This window comes from Orbicella franksi, chromosome 8, assembly GCF_964199315.1.
Source record: "Orbicella franksi chromosome 8, jaOrbFran1.1, whole genome shotgun sequence".
NCBI classification, from domain to species: Eukaryota; Metazoa; Cnidaria; class Anthozoa; order Scleractinia; family Merulinidae; genus Orbicella; species Orbicella franksi.
The window spans coordinates 2426287-2445108 of record NC_138152.1 but is presented as its reverse complement, the minus strand read 5'-3'; the positions used below and the strand labels follow the sequence as shown (position 1 = coordinate 2445108).

Genomic DNA, 18822 nt, shown 5'->3' with positions numbered 1-18822 from the left:
TTGAACTCCTCGAATTTTGCCCACCGTGCCCCTTTTTGGCCTTTTGAGTTTTTTTAATCTTTTTCTTTTTTTTTTTCTTTTTTTTTTTTACAATGGTTTTAAAAACCGTTTGATGCTGAAATTGATAAGAACTGAAATAGCCTAAAGTTGGGTGAGCTAGCCTCTTTAAATAACTGCATTTAGGTTAAGTGCAACTTTTTTCCGCATCCCTAGCAAGGAGTTAGGACATGCTTGATTAGAGTAGCGGAAGAAATACATTGGCGTAAGCTTAGAATACCCTAACGTAATGAGCAAGGCTATAGAATAGTAGTTATTTTTACAAAAGAAATGTTAGTGTGTGACGAGATTATCGAATATTTAGACTTAGTATTTAGTATTTAAAGGAGGTGAATTTTGTAACAGTTTTGGCTGAATTGCTTCACTTCAGATTCATGCAGTTGCCAAACTGCCCATTATAGTCCCTGTTTGCTAATTTTGTGGTAAGAAGCAGTAATTGTAGTGTGTAGATACGTATATTTAGAAGCTATTGAATAGCTCTTTAGGGTATTTAAGTTTTGTAGAGATACCTGCATGACTGCCGTGAATGACCGGAAAAATATTTCACTTAACAATATTTAGATGAAATCGTTGCTCGCTATTTGATAAATTGAAATTGAATCAGAGATCAATATATTGCCTAAGTAAACAAGGTTTAGCACAATATATGATATATTATTTAACTTTTCTAGCCACGTCACCGAACAAGTTATGTGTAGGTGCTAAGAGTGTGAAAAGGTGTAAGCTGTAGTTTTGGGTCAGCAGTTTCTGACCGCTTGTTAAGCATGTCATGTAAGAAGTCTGTGATTTGTGACGTGGTCTTTTTCTTTATATGCTTATAATAAAGATTTGATCTATTAAATATGAAAACAAGAATGATTTTATGTTCAAAACGAGAAATTTATAAGTTTAATTATAACAAGATAAATCAGTTGTCAATTTTCGGAAGTAAACTGTATTAACCAAAATGTCAGTTTTTCCCTTAGGCTGCCTCTTGAAGCATTAAAATCCGTTTTAAAGTTTGTATTGCTTTGTTGTGGAATTCTTGTTCAGGGGCGGATACATGATTTTTCCAGGGGAACATGAGAATAAAAACTGTCACACCAGACATACTAGCGATGCGACAGAGTAGAGATTACAATGAGGGACTTGCCCAGAGAGATTTCATTTATTTCTGCAATGATAGTCACAATCTTTTTCAATATATATATATATATATATATATATATATATATATATATATATATATATATATATATATATATAGATAGATAGATATAGATAGATAGATAGATAGATAGATAGATAGATAGATAGATAGATAGACAGACAGACAGATAGATAGATAACCCCCTTAACTGCACAACCCCCTTTATACAGTAAAAAAATATGGTGGACTTTCGCTTATGCTTATGTTATGTTCATGCTTACAATAGCGCGTTCTCGCTTGACATAAGCATAAGTACAAGCACGAGAATAGCAAAAGAATACCAAAAACGTTTTCCTGCTTGTGCTTTTGCTTATGCTTGTGCTTGTGCTTGTGCTGGGGTGTCCTCACAAGCTACTGTTGTACTTCTGATTTTGCTTGCGCTTATGTCTTAGTGAAACCAGGCTTAACGCACAACAGCATAATAAACGGCTGCGCTACATGAACGTACTGCTCAATAGCTTTCTCTTAAATGGTCATACACCAGGGTTTCATCCACAGGGAAGGAACTAGGACTTTCCTCAGGAGAAGGTGTACCACTAAGGAATGGCGTAACGGACTGGTGTGGTAAACACATTTCAAAAGCGAATATGAAGAAGAAGGCTTCATCACAGGGTGGGGTGCGCACCCCCTGCATCCTCCCCCTAGATCACATTCAGAAAAATCAAATCTTGAAAATTCCCATGCCATCTGGATTGATCCCTCGTGTTCAAGTAGTTGAGTCGACTAGCCAAAGATGCAATTGATAATGAATTCTCGTTTGCAAGAGACCTTTCTAACGAATTGAAAACCGATTGAAATACAATATAGCGGAGCGCGATAAAATACGGCTGAACTCTTTGAGAGTAGACAAGGGAAAAGCACCTGATCTTCAACGATTACAGAAGAAATAAGTTATAACCGTCACTAGAGCACATCCTTCGATATCCATTTTCTGTAATCAAAATTGTTCTAAATCTAACGAATATTGCATTTTACATGTAGCAACCGTCGCGGAAGTAGTATGTATCAGGTGAATAGCCCGTTTGGTTCCAAATGAACTGATAACAACTGATTTAACGAGAAATGGTTGCAGAACCGATTTAATGAGATGCGTTTTCATTATTAGCTCATTCAAGAGACCGGTCACATACCTTGGCATTCGATAATACAAATGTTTAACAAAACAACCGGCTTGTCGTTGTACACCTTAGATCTGGATGGGATGTCATGAATTTCCTTTTAGGCATGCGAATCGCATACCCTGGTATTCGATATAACAAATTGTATACCCAAGATCTGGATGTTATGAATTTCTTTTTGGGTGTGTGAATCCCACACAGATGGTCTCTTACTAATGAATAACAAGAGTTTTTCTTAAATGTAGTCCAGGTTCCTTCTGATAAATCCGACAGGAAAAGTAAGTAAGGTAAAACTTTATTTAGCCACCGGGTCAGCCTTCGTGACTATGCTAGTAACATATAAGGAATATTAAACTTGATCGAGGTCCTTAAACAGTTTCACTCCTTAATATTTATTTTGTTTACGGTGTTCATTTATGGTGCATTTCACCTTTGCGCGGGACCTCCTCCGATTTTTTTCTCTTTCGATTCATTGAAGTACGCCGTCTGATTATTGACTTCATTAGGAGCCTAGCAAGCTTAGGCCCAGTCGTCCACACTACACTGGAGGAATTTAAAAACGCAACAATCACTGGTCGTTTTACATTTTTGTCTCATGAAATTTTCGGCCAGGGAAATCAAGTGTTTCTTCTGAACCTATCGTGTTCGAAAAGGTCCATTTTAAAATGTTTTCCGTCCACATTAAAACTCAAAGTTCAAATTCCTCCAGTTTAAAGAGCGTTTTTGTAAAGCTCCGTTTTCGTGACGGATTACTCTGGACCGGAGACCTAACCGTAGAAATAAAGCTGTATGTGATTTTAAATTCCTCCGACGTAGTGTGGACGGAGTCTGGAGCAAACTACCACGCTAATGAACACCACCAAACAAAACGTTTAATGAGCAAAACGAAGGCTGTACAAGTGTGTTCAGTAAACCTTTGTACATTTCATAGCCACCCTCTGCAAAACAATATCGCAAAATGACCGCGAAATCGAACGCGAACGGTAAGTCGAACTGCTTATTTTTCGTATTTCCCGTTTAGAATTGAGCGCTGTCATTACATATTTAGCCTGAGCGAGGTTTTAGAGCCATAGGCATCCTGAACAAATTCAATTTTACAAGGCGTTGACCTCGGAGTCGCTGTCGTCATTGTTAAGATCCCTATATTTGCATCTCAGATGCTGGAAGGTCGATACGCTTGTTTAACGTGGGGTCTGTTTTGCTTTATGCTTTGCTCGTGTTTTATCGCAAGACCAGGCGAACACAGATGACAGTATCGTGAAAAAACCGTAAAATATCACATAAATTGCAGCTCTTTGCCAAAGTTTTTTTTAATTCAGCGATTAAGTTGTCGAGCGTTTCGGTAGGAAGTTTTTCCCTCCTGCTGAAACAATCTCGTTTACGTTAATTCGCCGATGCAATACCTTTTCATCTTCCCCATTACTACACGGCAATCGTTTGCATCATCTTCTTCAGTATAGTTTAAGGCTTTGAACACTTAAAGGCCATCGTCATCAATAACGTTCTTGAACATGGCGAGTTGAAACTCGGGGCTTTCCTACTCCAAAGTAATTATTACAGTATTTAATTTCTCTTTCCATAGCTTCCAGTTCTCGGACGTCTCTTGACCTCAAATCTAAATGTTGCGGAGACAATGATATCTGGTGGAATAACATTGAAAATTGTGATGCTTTAGGCGGCGAGGCACCGGAAGGTAGTTTTCGCTCTTAGGCATTCGTAGACGGTAGACTGGTTGTCGACGAATTTGAACTACCCTTTCGCTGCAACGTGTAATATTAGATGGCGAAGGCTTAATCTGGCTACTGTAACTCAAGATACACAAGATGAACGCGTATTTTAATATATAACTGTATGTATAGCATAAATTACAAAGCCGTTACAGAACATAAGCTTGCATACAAAGAATATTTGGCAAATTAGCATATTATAACCTTAAATTAAGGTATGTCCGCCATTTTGAATAATCAAATCCAGCCGGTGTCAGAAATTCGTTTGTCTAGTTTGGCTATGTCGTCAGTGCTATCTCATTGGCTCACAGCCAGGCGTTTTGTTCTTTCGCTTTATAAGTGCGACACCACCTGGATGGTTGGGCGGCTAGTTAACTCCAAAATACACATCTCTCTTAATCTCTCTTAAAACAATACCTCCTGGATATATAATCAAGTATTCTTCCTCAACCATTCCCCTAAATATCCCCGCAGTATCCCCTCACAGCCTGCATTTCAGTAATCCCCTACATATACCTTAACAGCCCACATTTCATTAATTCCCCACATATACCTACACACTCTACATCCCGTTAATCTCCCACATATACCTGCACAGCCTACATCTCATTAAACCCCAACATATACCTACACAGCCCACTTCTCGTTAATACCCTACATACACCTACACAGCCTACATCTCATGATATATTAATCCCCAACATATACATACACAGCCTACATCGTATTTATCCCCTACATATACCTACACAGCCTACATTTCATTAATCCCCGATATATACCTACACAACCTACAGCTCATTAATCCCCTACCTATACCCACACAGCCCACATCTCGTTAACTCCCCAACATATACCTACACAGGCTACATCTTATTAATTCCCCACATATACCTACACAGCCTACGTCTCATTAATCCCCCAAATATACCTACACATCCTACATCTCATTAATCCCCCACATATACCTACACAGCTTTCATCGCATTAATTCCTAACATATACCTACACAGCCCACATCTCATTTTTCTCTCGCATTTATCTTGACAGTTTACATTTCATTCAACCGTTTCCAGAGTCATTACTCATTATATTCAGTGGTTATCAACTCATGTAGAACCAAGTGGTCTTAAGGTATCTTGAAACAAGTAAATTGACAATCGCTATTCAAATCATCTGTTCACTTGTAGCGTGCGAACAGGCTCCCTCAGTTTTGGGTTAATGGGTTTAGTGCCAGCTAGCCATGTGTGGTCTAGGGCGAGCGGGGAAAGCCGAGAGCGGAATGGTGACGAGGGGGAGCGCAATTCACGGAATTCTTTTTATCGCGCTTGACGGCTCGCTTCGCTCGCCGAATGTCTTTTCCGCCTCCCTGGAATTTTTTTTTTTTCCGCCCTCGCTGGGAGTCTGTCCGCAGGTTAGTTCACTTGCCGTGCGTTCAGCCGTTCGAACGGCTACCGTTAGGAACGTTTTCGCGTAAGAGGTGACATATTTGCCGATGCATTTTTGTGGTTGAATCGGAAAAGTTCTTTTTTTAACGACGCTTTTAGGATTGAGAAAGTAAAATTGGCGATGTACCTACTTCTTTTCACGTGACGCGTGACTGATGAAAAAATTTATCCGTGATGCGTGATTTAATAGAAAAATTCAGCGTGATGCACCCCACTCTTGCCACCCTCTTCTCACGTAGAAAGAGCGTGTTTGTTTGCTCGAGGTCGTTTTTATCTATTTCCGAACGAAAAGGTGTTTCTTCTCCAGTATAAGTGCTGTATTAAAACGAGATTTTTTAAGACGTTCATCCCAAGAATGTTTTGGCCTTACGGTAATTGTTTGGTTACAACTCTCTGATTATGTTGACATTACCTATTAACGCCTAAAGGGAAATCTCTGAATTTTTCTCATTACGTGACTCCTATCAAGCCAAGATCACACCGGTCATCAGGAGCTTTTTTATATGTTAGAAATTCCCTTCATTCTTGTATTTCCTTGTCTTTTTACCGATATTTAAGACCGCAAGTTTGTTTTTCGCTTGTGACATGTCTGAGCACGTGCAAGATGTCGTAGAAGTGTCGTCGTAAATGCCATCGTAGCATAAAGGAAAAGAGAACCGTCACAAAAGCCAAAGCTTGGTTTGTGGGGGCTTGGAAATTTCCACCAAAAAATCTTCGCGTAGTAAAAATGCCCAGACTTTTTGCCACAAAAATTCAATGGCCCGAGGCTGTGCAGATAGTCTATGATTGATAAGCCCACCTTCTTAGAAAGGTCTAGAAAACCATTCGCGTTAAGGCCTCTAGTAAGCCTCTTGTAAATTGTTGCAAGCCAAACAACACCTACGCTGACCCACTCCTCCCAACCTGGGGATTTTATGAAATTTGCTTTTTCTTTCTTTCTTTTATTTCTTTTTTATTGTTAGTTCGTAGCTTACTTAAGTTGTAACTTAAGCCCTAAAAAAGATAATAACTGCAATTGTTTTTCCTTTCTAATGGTTTATAAACGGGTTTTTGAGCTCTAAGCAGCATCTGACCCTCACCGGGTAAGCAATAATTTTATTTTGTACTCCCTGTCCAGCGGCAAACTCAAATATGCCATTAACGCTTCATTTATGGAGTGCCTCAGTGCCGTGAATATAATTTTATTCGAACCGCCAAACAACTTCTACCAATGTAAACCGTTTCCGTATTAGCCACTGCACCGCATCTGTCCGCTAACGGATTGTTCTCGCTTAAAATTAATCTTCCGTGGAAAATGCAAAGCATATTGTTCGCGGCGTTGCTTTGTGTGCTTGCGAGTTGTTGGTTAACAAATGTTTCACACGTGGCCGGAACTTTGTCAAAGAAGAATAAGAAAGACAAGAAGAATTCTGACCAGAGTAGATCGGTGAGACCCAAATGTTTTTTTTTTTTTGTTTAAGTAATTATCTGGGGATTCTGAGGTAGATCGTGGAGGCTCTAGATAAACTGGAAGAATCCGCTTAGCATTAAGCTTAGTTCAAGTTAGCTCTCCAAAATAGCAAAAATTAACAATAATTTAAAACTAGCTTTGCAAGGAATTTCCACGGCTGAATCGAAAAGTCACATCAAATTTAAAAGCTGAAATTTATATTTCGTGTATACATTAGTGGCTGACGCTAGCAAGAAATGTTTTATTTATTATTTTTATTACGGTGCGGATCAGTTTTAAAATAATGTATGTATTTTTAAGAATAAACCCTTTACAGACCAGGAACTTGATACTGATGCAATGAAGTTAAGCTCAAGTTTATATTGTATTGTTTCGCTCATGTGCTCTGTTATATAGAAATGCGTTCTTTTTAATCTGATATCAAAAAAGAAAAAAACGTGTTAAGCCCAACTGTCCTCAAAACCAAACCAAAACAAGTCTGTTAATGAATGCAGAGTAAGTGTTCAAATATAAACTGACAAATTGAAACAGAACAGGTGCTCTGCTTAAATGCATTTATTCATTTTTCAAGCTGAAAAATTAATTATCCTGACCTTGGATACTGCATTCATTTACTCGACTTTAAGGCTTCTTGGATGTTAGTCATATTGAATTTAGAAGCTGATTTTTTTATATTTTGTGCAACATTAGTGGCTGACGGTAGCAAGAAGTGTTTTATGTATTATTTTTATTACTGTCCAGATCAGTTTCAAAATAGTTCTGAGATCAAGATGTGAAGGAGAGGAAATAATGAGAGCCACAAACATTTTTTTAAAAATATAATTTGTATTACACTCAGTTGCAAGCATAACACAGCATAAATATAAGAGTTTGTAATAACTGGAATGTGACGATTGTTTATAACAGAACTTCAAAGATAATTTTTATGGAAAAGAAATTCACAATGACTTACTCTGACCCTTCTGTGTGCTAAATGTGAACCACAGTATTTTGGAGCTGTTTCATCGTGATATCAAGGGATTTTTAGTTCTTACTGTATTCTCATTTTGATTTTCCTTCCCATGTTTCTCAGTGTTATAAACGATCATTATGTTCCCATACAAACTCCTATATTTACGCTTTGGTACACTGAACTGAGTTTAAAGTATTTATCCCAAGGAGCTTAGGAGACCTGGATTATCTTCAGAAGTGTTCAGAAGTCTAACTGAACAGTATTTAGTGATCCCTGATGTCAGTCGTTGACAATAGCAGATCCTTAATGAATGGAAGGGATATGATTGATGTTACCTTTTTTCAGAGAGTTCTTAATCAATATGTGCATGTACAATCCCATTCATCAGAATTAACAAAAAAGTGTTCATTTTATTTTAATTATTGTGTGTCTATTTTAATTATTGTGTACTAATAGCGATAAGACTCTCCCTGTTGTCCAGAATGGATCAATGCCAGTGCTACATGTATACTCTTTGTAGTAAGCTATTAATAACAAATCTGTCTAAAAATCAATCCTTTTCAGTCACGACCACCAAACACAAATGTCACCGCACGAGGGTTGGTGGTGGAAAATCCAAGAACAAGGGATATCATCAAGTACCACAGTTCATATTACAAAAACCTGACAGAAGTCAACTTTGATGGGGAGATCCTGGTATATGTGACTCCAGTAAGTGTTTGAAACAATTATAATCTAATTTCTCTCTTATGCTTGGAATCAAAACTTGGACAAGGTTTTACTACCAGGCCTGATGGAGAACATTCTTAAGTAAAATAGTCACTATCGTCAGTAGAAATTACACAGTTGGTGACATCCTGCTGGGCTAGATTGGGTCGTAAACTGTGATATTTACAGTCACTGTTGACTTGTCAGTTGAATGTATTTCTTTCTTTCATTAGAAATTCAGTTTGAAGCCTCATAAAATCTGTGATTTCTGGTATAGGGACACTCACAACTGTCAAAATGTAATATCTGGAAGAATTTTCCATAAAGTAAGGCAGTCCGTTTTATGCCAGTTAGCTAAGTTCTCAAAGGGTGCGTTTAGAGCGTGAAATGACAAAATGAAACTACAGATATTAGGGGTGATGTGGGATATGGGTGTCTATAAGGATTAATTAATAATTGGTAGGTAACCATTGTTGAGACAATATTTAGGCTACCTGAGCACTATTGAGGCCAACCAGAGTGCAATTTAGGCTAACTGGAGCCCTATTTAGGCAAATGTAATACACATGTATGCAAAAATTTCAGCATGCGGCGAATGCTGATCATTGCCTGAGAGCACGTCAATAAATCCCAAACATTGCAGAAAGTTGTCATTGAGTGCAAAAAAGTTAATATTGCCTGAGTGTACTACCTAATTAATTACCTGACGTGTACTAACCATAGTGCCATTTTGTCACTTCGTTATTTCATTAATTTTATGTCTTTGGCACATTAAGTCAAGCATAAAGGAACTCAATTTTACTGTTTAGCTTTAAGGAATATCTTTTCACTAAATAAATTATTGATCATCACTTAGTCTTGTAATTCCTTCTTTTTTTTATTTCAGTGGAACTCTCATGGTTATGATGTAGCAAAAATATTTAGTTCAAAGTTTACTTATGTCTCTCCAGTGTGGCTCCAAGTCAAAAGAAGGTAAACCCTGGATTTGAGCTGTGAAAAATTAATTGAAAAAATAGGAAAAACAAAAATTCAATTTTAAGGAAAAAAATACTTATTTTTAACTAGTGAGAACAGTCCAGAGGTTCCTAACCATGAAAACCTGGGTGCCCAGCACTTATTCCTATATGAAAAAAGCATAATAAGTTTTTCTAGTCACCCAAAGGCAGAAATTAGTCGCCTGTGGCACTTGGATGCTTCTAGGGCAGAGCCCTGTTCACCTAAAATTAATATCATAGACTTCTTCAGGGAGTTTTACAAAAATTTACCAAATGCTTGTTAATTTGAGCCATACATGTCTGAACTAGAGGCTGTTCATTTCTGTCAGGGACACAAACCAACAAGGTTTGGCTATGTTTTCAAAAGACAACAAGTGAAGCTGTGAAACAATGAAACTCTAATACAATGAAGTTAGGTGTGAGTTTCCTTGTTCAGAGAAACATTCATATTTTGAACAAATTTCATTTTACTTGACTGTTTGTGTGTACATATTATTTATTGAACAATTATGTAATTTATGACAAACATGTACACTATCTTCTTGCCATTATTGATTACTACTTATTTTTACCTCCTTCAAATTCCAATGTTCAGCTTCCTCAAAATTATTAGCAAACCAGTTTACAATCATGTAAGTCACAATATTGTTAACAGGAGAATTACAATGCATACAATCATGTAGATCTATATCAGACAGAACTGTTGCAATAATTTAGAAAAGTTTGATTTATCATTTGTGCCAAGCACTTTATAGAATACAATATATTATACAATACTTATAGCTTTTGAAATATTAAGGACTTCTGATGGGTTATTTCATCCTTAATTTTGCATGATTGTGCAATCTTGTATCTCATTTCATAAATTTTGCTAAACAGGAGAACAGGCACCTTTGCAATAGAAGGCACGCATGACATTGATCAAGGTACTGGTTTTCTAACCAAAATGACAATATATATTGCATTTCTCACACATGCATGCATGTAATAACAGTTTGGCATCAATAATATAGGTATATCTGATGAGTACTATGCATGCACATACTCAGGGAGGTGTGGTGGCCTCATGGTTAATGCACTCGCCTCCATATTGAGGGGTACGGGTTGGAACCTTGGCTGGGGACTTTGTGTTGTATCCTTGGACAAGACACTTTCCTCTCACAGTGCCTCTCTCCACCCAGTTCTATAAATGGGTATCAGTGGATTTAATGCTTGGGGTAACCCTGTGATGGACTAGCATCCCATCCAGGTGGGGAGTTGAAATACTGCTAGTCTCTTCATGCTACAGAAACCAGAGATAAGCGCCGGCCTGATGGGCTACTTGGCTGGTATTCAGACTACAGTGCAATTACCCAAGAGAAGCTAACTTGCTGTTTGTCTCTGAGTGTCTTGCCCAAGTGCACAACACAATCTCTGGCTAGGGCTCAACCCCAAATCACCAAGTCCATTACTCCAAAGACCAATGCGCTAACCATTTTAAAAGGCAAAGGGCCACACACTCCCCATCTGTCTGCTAGCTTTTGGAAATTTTTAGGCCTGCCATTCTTCCCTTTGCAGAGTATTCACAGGTACAGTGAGGTTTTCTTTTTTTTTTTTTCCTGTGGCCCTTTATTCATTAAAGGCATGATTAAATTAATGATATTAAAAGTAATGCATTTAAAAATCTCTTAGGGTGGATGTCGGATGTTCGAAAAGGTGGCCAACATGTGAAAATAGGTGAGATGTGATGAAACTACAGTAACTGTTACATGATTTTAATTCAGGTGCACTTTATCTCTGGGTGACTTGCTTGACTTAAACCCTTTCACCCCTTGGGGAGGCATAGGTCCTTAAGGAAGTCTCTCCATCACTCTCTGTCTCGGGACCGTCTCTCCAACTGTTGCAAGTTGAAGCCTACCCCCTTCATCTCCCCCTCCATTGACTGTCGCCAGCTGTTCCTTGGCCTCCATCACTTCTGCTTCCCCTGTGGGTTCTATCTCAAGGCCTGCTAGGTGGCGTTGGTTTTATCTCTGGGTAATGGGTTATAAACTCTGCCGTATACCACATGTGTATCGAAGATGATACTGTATTATCAATTTGTTTTCAGTTCCCAGAATACTGTTTGACCAATGGACATTGAATGACTATCACATCATTTTCTCTAGTGACACTGCCTTGCAGTCTCTTGTCGACACAATTGTCTCTTTCCTGAAGGTCAGTTCCTGCAATGTTTGCTTAATAAGTTGTCCATAATGGCATAATTTATAGCACCTAATTTATGATATCTATTTTTTTCCCTACCAGTTCATGCTTGTAACTCGTTTCAATTTTTTAAACTCTTTTTATATAACTATTTCAACTACTAGACGTTAGTTTTTTTTTAACTCTATTTTTATAACTATTTTATACTATTAGACGTTTTATATTTTTAGAAATTGTATTTAGCAGGGCCTCTCTGGATACCAGCCACTGTGCTGAATGGGCCACCCTGCATAAATAAAGTTTTACCTACCTACCTACCATGTAGTCTAGTATTTCAAACAAAGAAAAGGTTTTGCTGGAGACGAGTGTTTCTACAGGTTTTCCAGTTCTTGCAAACTTTCTTAGTCAAGTGACTTCTAAAACTCGAGAGAAACACGGACGATTGTTTTTTTTATTTCTCTAAGCAAACACAATAATTTAATTTTTTGATAATCAACTTTTAAATTCTCTTTGCTCGCATCATGATTACGTCAATATTTCGTGCAGATTCTGTGTTTCTATCGATTTTAATATCATGGCTGCAAAAACGCCGGTAATTTAAAAGAAAAAATGTCTGCATGGGCTGCTCCACCTATATTAATTGGTGACTCAGAGAAGACATACTTGCGTAGTCAATGCCATTGAGTGTAGATTTTTTTCTTTTAGGCAAATAGTTTTGATGGCCTTACTCTTGAAGTATGGAGTCAATATAATGGAGATACCAAAGAGTAAGAACTACAATTATACATTGATAAGTTCATAAAGATGGTGAATTTTAGGCTCGGTAATAAAATGTGAAGGTGAATTAATCAACATGACACGAGCATGGGACAAAGAAAAATTCTGAGTCCCCGACAGGAATCGAACCCATGACCTCCCGAACACCGGACGGGCGCTCTATCCACTGAGCTACGAGAACTCATGGAGAGCGAGGTCATTTAACTGAGTTCATATATGACAGGTGTCCTGCATACTACTAGGATCAACGCTATCGAAGTCATCGTGAGTAGTGATAAGTTAATAAAGATGGTGAATTTTAAGCTCGGGAACATTTGCATCTTCTAAATGAATATCCTACCGGGAAATCGAACATCCGAGGGGAAGGGATAGAGGCCCATCGTTTTGAAACATCCCTGGGTACGACTTTGTTGTCATAGACAAATCCTCATGTTTAAACCTCTGAGGACAAGATACTTCGACTCTTGTACAAGTGTTCTTGTTTCTCAGACTTGGGCGTCATAAAAGAATATGTAGGGTCTAGCCAAAACTGGACATTTTGGGCGCGTTTGTGGGCATTAAAGACATCGTCTCTCCCATTTGCTTTTGTAGAGAATGTTTGCTTGCCACAGGAATTCAGAGTTGGAGAATATTGTTTTATGTGATTATTTTCAGTCACAAGTAACTTGGATCAGAGTATTAATAAAATATATGGGAAGAAAACATTTCAATAAAAAAGTCCTACACATTGTTAATATCTTGCTATTTATCTTTCAGGGACTTGTATCTTCTGGTCAGTAAGATGGCTGATTCTCTCCATAAAGAAAAACTCAAGATTATTCTAGTGATTCCTCCACCGTTTTATGCTGGGTGAGCGTTATCAATGCGCACGTGCAGCTACCAGTTAGTAATGCAAAATCCGTAACACTATTTCAGACTAAGATTACTCATAGCCTGTAGGCTGGCTCTTACCTATGAAAGTTGCATGTATGTAGGAAAGTGCAATCTCTCAGCCTCTAGGAAGTTAAGGATGTCGATAGGATTCTATTGAGCGATCGTCTGCGTTTCAACAACGGCGTCTCTTCTATGATCCTGCGAAGAAAAGTAACAGGCGCTGTAAACAGGGTACAGTATACTTCTGATAAATGAAAACAAAAACAAGAAAAGAAAAAAAAAAAAAAAAAAAAAGAAGTTGGTAGCTTTTGTCTAGGAATCATCAGGTGGGAGAGAAGCTAGCATTTATAACACCCGAAAAATTTAAGAGAAAAAACGTAGGGTGCTGGTAGCCCATTCTGATCATTCGCGACGTCACGTATTTCATTTTTACTTTGTGGTTATCTTGTTTTGTTTTGTTTTTCTTTGATAGTAAAAAGCCAGGAGCATTCGACAAGCACGACTTTGAGCTTTTGGCGCCAGTATTGGATGGCTTTAGTCTCATGACTTATGACTATTCGTCTCATGGAAGGTATAACACCTACAAGTCTTTTTTAAAATACATTTTAGTATTAGGATCAATGCAGTAAACTTAAGAACACGTTATTGGGTGAATTTGCAAAGAATTCGCGAGGATATCGTACGAGATCCGCATCTATCTCTCCGAGCGCGTCATTAATTAGCGAGAAAAATTAAGAGGTATAAGCAAATACTCTCTCGTGTTATAGGCAATGTTATTTTAAATGTTATTTTTAATGTTATTTTGGGAAGTGTTATTTTACAATCCTCTGTGGAAAAAAAGACGACGACTGGTACATTTACCTAAAATTCTTAGCGCACGAAATCTTTAACAACGCTCATAAAAACGTAAACAAAAGTTCTAACATCTTCAAACCTTGCGTACAGTATGTTGTTAGCGCCGGGAAAATATTGCAAAATTATCTCTTTCCTTGTACTTTATGGACTGCGTAAAGTTCGCATGGCATTTTGGTAAAATTTACAGCCGCCATTTATTTCCCTAGGAAGGACTGAATAATGTTTTTGTTGTTTATATTGTTGTTGTTGTTGTTTTAAGCTACACAGCCGAATAGTGCAATGTAATGCGCTCTCATACTTGGCGTTTTTTTTTTTTCTGATCTTATTAAAATCAAGTGACGTAATCGTGGACAATAATGGGCTTGTCTACTAAGGGTTCAAGACATTCCGATACAAGTGTAGGAAGCTAACCTGTTAATACCGACCATTTTTGAAAACAGTAAATCTTGGGAATTTTGATGTAACCGTTTTAGAACAAGAACCCCTACACGAACATACATTTACGTACACTAAATCATTTTGTTTAATTTAGACCAGGGCCCAACGCGCCTCTACAATGGATAAAAGACTGCATTTTAACACTAAGTCCACAAAAGGGAAAACAGCGCTCGAAAATTCTTATGGGCCTCAACTTCTACGGCCAGGACTTCGCAGCAATGGGAGGAGGACGTACGTGAGAATTTTAAAAATATCATTTTGTATTAGAGCTCACTGTGTAATGGTTTTCAGTTGTGTATCAAAAAATCAAATGTATGGTAATTACACTAGCCAATCACAAGAACACTGACAATCCAGTGAACCAATGAAAACTCGAAGCACATTCATGCAGCCGGGCCAAAGCGCGGGAAAAGTGTACGAGCAGGTCATGATTTGTTTTGGCTTTTTAAGCAAGCGGGCACTTGTTTGGGTTTTTCTTTGGCTCTTTTCGTTTTCTCTTTCTTTTTGTTAGTTTGTTGTTTTTTCTTGTTCTTTTAAACCAATTGTTAAGGATAGAATTGCAAAATCAAAAGAAGTGCGTTAAAACCGCTCTTACTATAGCTAGTAACTGTAGGCTGCGTTGCGTGTTTACATTTATTTATAGTTAGCCGCTACAATTCACGGTTTTGTTCTTTGTCTGCTTATGTGTGTGTTTTGTTTGTTTGTTTGTTTTTAAGTTAGTCAAGCTGGGATTTATTCTCCTTCTGTTCTATGTAACTCAGTCTTCTCAGTTTCAATAGAAGCCAGTTACTTTGCGTGTATTCAGTGTGACATGACAGATTCAGCTCTCTTCCATAGCTTATTTTGTTTTATTTTTCATTTTACTCATGCCAATGACAAATTTGGAAACACAGCCATCTTAGGAACAAAGTAAGTCATTTCTACTTGGGGGCTACAGTCTTACTACGAATATTCATTTAAAACGGTCTCGCGGGATAACTCTCTGTTTGGACAGGAACGTCCAGGAAACGTCCAGGACGTGTAAGAATGAAAGTCCCTGTGTGACCAACGGAGCAGCTCAAGAATATTATGGTGAACATATTGCTTCATTCGCAATCTGCGCCCACCATAAGGACCCCAGGAGTGACCGAGAACTAATTTCTCCTTAACCATTCTTTATTGTTCAATTCTTTATTGTTTATTTATACACGACCCCACAAGCTGCAAGCTTAATTACTTATCGTGTTTAAATAAAGGTTACTTACTTACTTACTTACTTACTTACTTACTTACTTACCATAGAAGGGTTATAAGTCATCCAGCAATATGCACGTGTACCTAGGTGATGAGAACCGAGTAAATCATCAAGAAGGGGGTATTGCCTTGATCTCCCACCAAATTCTCGCAAGTGACATTTAAAGAAATGTACGTTGTCAGAAAGGAGGATAAAGATTTTGATTTTGGGAATAAATTAGTTTATTGGTCGCTTTTCTTGTTAGATATATTGAAATGTTGACGAAACACAAAACAGAAAAACTGGTCTGGGAGGAAGGCGTGGCAGAACATTCGTTCAAATTTACGTAAGTAAAACCAACTATTGCTCGATCAATATATATGTATATATATATATATATATATATATATATATATATATATATATATATATTTTTAATTTTTTAAACGTCTTCCAGTCGGCTTTCTTATGGAAAAACATTGGTTATGTTTTAGTGATGCATCGAAGTAACATTAATGTCTCCGAAGATTGTCCAAGCTGTTGACTTGTCATAAGAGAAATCGGTAATTAACGACAATTCTAAAATGTATTTTACATTTTTAGAAACTGTTTGAAAGACATTCCTTTTCCTACACACTTTTTCTCCAGAAACTTCTTGAACACCTTCTAAACATGACATTAAACTTTATTTAAACTAAATCCAAGCCTGATTAACCGAAACGTCGGTATAAATGCCAAGCTTTTATTTCTTCACATCCTAAATTAAGCTTCTTGCACTCTCTCTGCGTAGTGATAATTGATAAATCAACTCATATCAGGTTTTCTGTCTTTCACCCCCCTTTTTTCTGTTCACTCAATAGCTCCGCGGGAACTCATCATACTGTGTTCTACCCAACGTTGAAGGTAAATTAGAGAACTTGTTACTGTCAAAGTGGGCAAGTCTTGCTTTTTCGTGTTCTAAAATACGTTTTGTTTTAATTGGGAAGGCTATTGTGAGAAGCACTGTTTTCTGATGGGTAGTGCGCTGGACTAGCTCTGGATCGAACATTTCAGGTTCAAGCCTTGGCCAGGTCACTGTCTCGTGTTCTTGGGCAAGGCACTTTACTCTCACAGTGCCTCTCTTCACCCGTGGCTGGAGTATAGGAAAATCTTTGTTTACAATATTTGCCTCGTGAGCGATACACTTTCTGATGGAACCAATTACTCATTTTCACAAGCTCTTTCGACGTTTGTAGTCAGTTCGTGTCTAGCGTGATGCCTTCTCTGCGCAAAGTCGTATGTTAATGAGGAAATGCAAGCAGTGACGTCGGTAAAGATTCTCCTCTAAATGGGTTTGGTGCGGAGGAATTTTCCAATGGAATTTTCCTCCCATTAAAGGAACTACTTCTTGGATTTTCTTTCTTTTTTGCGTCTTTTCTTTTTGTCTTGTTCTACATTGTGTTTAATGGCATTTGTTTCGTTCTCTCAGTCCATACAGGTGCGGCTGGATCTCGCTAAGGAACTGGAAGTGGGGATCTCCATCTGGGAGATCGGACAAGGACTCGATTACTTTTACGACTTACTCTGAATGCAGGACTCATTTTATTAGATTTTTAAACAGTCATGGATGTAAAGACGTAAAACGTTCCTAAATAATTTATTCAACTATGGAACTTTTCGTAGTGAATTTAAATGCACACCCTTCCGAATTTCAATACACAAATAAAAGCAAACCCGTCGTCAGGTTTGAGTGTATGCCGAGTCTTTACCTTCACCTTTGACCCTGGCACCTATGCTTGGCATGTTTCCACCCCTTCCCCCGTCCTTCTCTTGTTCGTCTTTGATTCTACGGACCATAATAAAGTCGAAACTCCTGTTAATTCCCATTCGCCATTTCCACACCCCCCACAATACACCTTGTTTGCCCCCAAAAATTTTGTATAAGCATTGTGTTCAGTTTCTCTTGGGACGACTGTAATACCCAGGAGAAATGGGAAACAAAGGTTGAGCAGAATTTTGGGGGGTAACAGGGTGTATTATGGGGGATAACAGGGTGTATTATGGGGGATGTGGAAATGGTGAATAAACGGATGCCTCTCCCAAATGTGACATTCTTTTTTTCTTCTTCTTTCTGCTCCAGAGTAAATGGTTACTTGGCCTATTTGAATTGGGTCAGTCAATTGTGGCTGGTTCAGCGATGCTTTAAAGCGTCTATAACCGTTCGCTTATATCACTTACATCGGCAGCTACTACGGATTTCCCTTAAGGGTGTGCTACCCCTTACTGCCAAAGCTTCATTGTTTGACATGTTCCAAAATGTTACTACCATAGAAATACGTAAATACATACGTGTTGACACTGGTGAGATAACACGTCATGCAATATATAGCCAGATGGTCTTGAATGTTCAAGCCAATTTTCAAGCCAGTGAGTTAGTGAAAGCAATTTTTCGTAAGGGGGAAAGCCGCAATGAGCTTAACCCTTTGTGAAGTGCCAACCCGTGAGACAAGGCCAGACACAACACCGGGAACTCCGTGCCCTACTCTTTGCGACAAGTGTGTGGGTTCTTTTGGATGAAGCAGACGGGGTCTACGGTTCATAATTCTTATCCCAGAAGACTTGAACGTCAAACCATTTTCGGATAAAATTACAAAGGTACCACATTCTCCAGTCATTTTAAGACCCTGAGTGTTGGTCCAGTCGGAGGTTCAAACTCTCGACTTCCCGCACAGCAGTCTGGCGCTCCACCAACTGAGCTTACAGCGGTGGTGGTGTGAGATGGTAAATTTCTCATATATCACCAAGTTACTCTGGTAAACAATGTTATGATGCATCGAGTGAAAATGGGTCTTTAAGGCCAAT

The 18822-nt window shown here is 38.2% G+C and overlaps 1 protein-coding gene across 1 annotated transcript; it reads left to right on the top strand.

Annotated features, from left to right (window-relative positions):
• The first annotated feature begins 5825 nt into the window (after positions 1-5825).
• Positions 5826-18785, top strand: LOC145494001 (chitinase domain-containing protein 1-like). Its single transcript, XM_081473469.1, has 14 exons — positions 5826-6965; positions 8506-8652; positions 9536-9621; positions 10524-10570; positions 11316-11360; positions 11731-11837; positions 12531-12592; positions 13359-13451; positions 13948-14046; positions 14863-14999; positions 15662-15677; positions 16247-16327; positions 16842-16884; positions 17450-18785. The coding sequence occupies exons 1-14, from the start codon at positions 6834-6836 to the stop codon at positions 17546-17548; spliced, it is 1194 nt and encodes a 397-aa protein (XP_081329595.1). The 5' UTR covers positions 5826-6833; the 3' UTR covers positions 17549-18785.
• The last annotated feature ends 37 nt before the right edge of the window (positions 18786-18822 follow it).

Coding starts and splice junctions, on each gene's coding strand:
- LOC145494001 (XM_081473469.1), top strand. CDS start 6,834: ATGCAAAGCATATTGTTCGCGGCGTTGCTTTGTGTGCTTGCGAGTTGT. Junction 11,361..11,730: donor TGGCCAACATGTGAAAATAG/GTGAGATGTGAT, acceptor ATTTGTTTTCAG/TTCCCAGAATACTGTTTGAC. Junction 11,838..12,530: donor CAATTGTCTCTTTCCTGAAG/GTCAGTTCCTGC, acceptor TTTTTCTTTTAG/GCAAATAGTTTTGATGGCCT.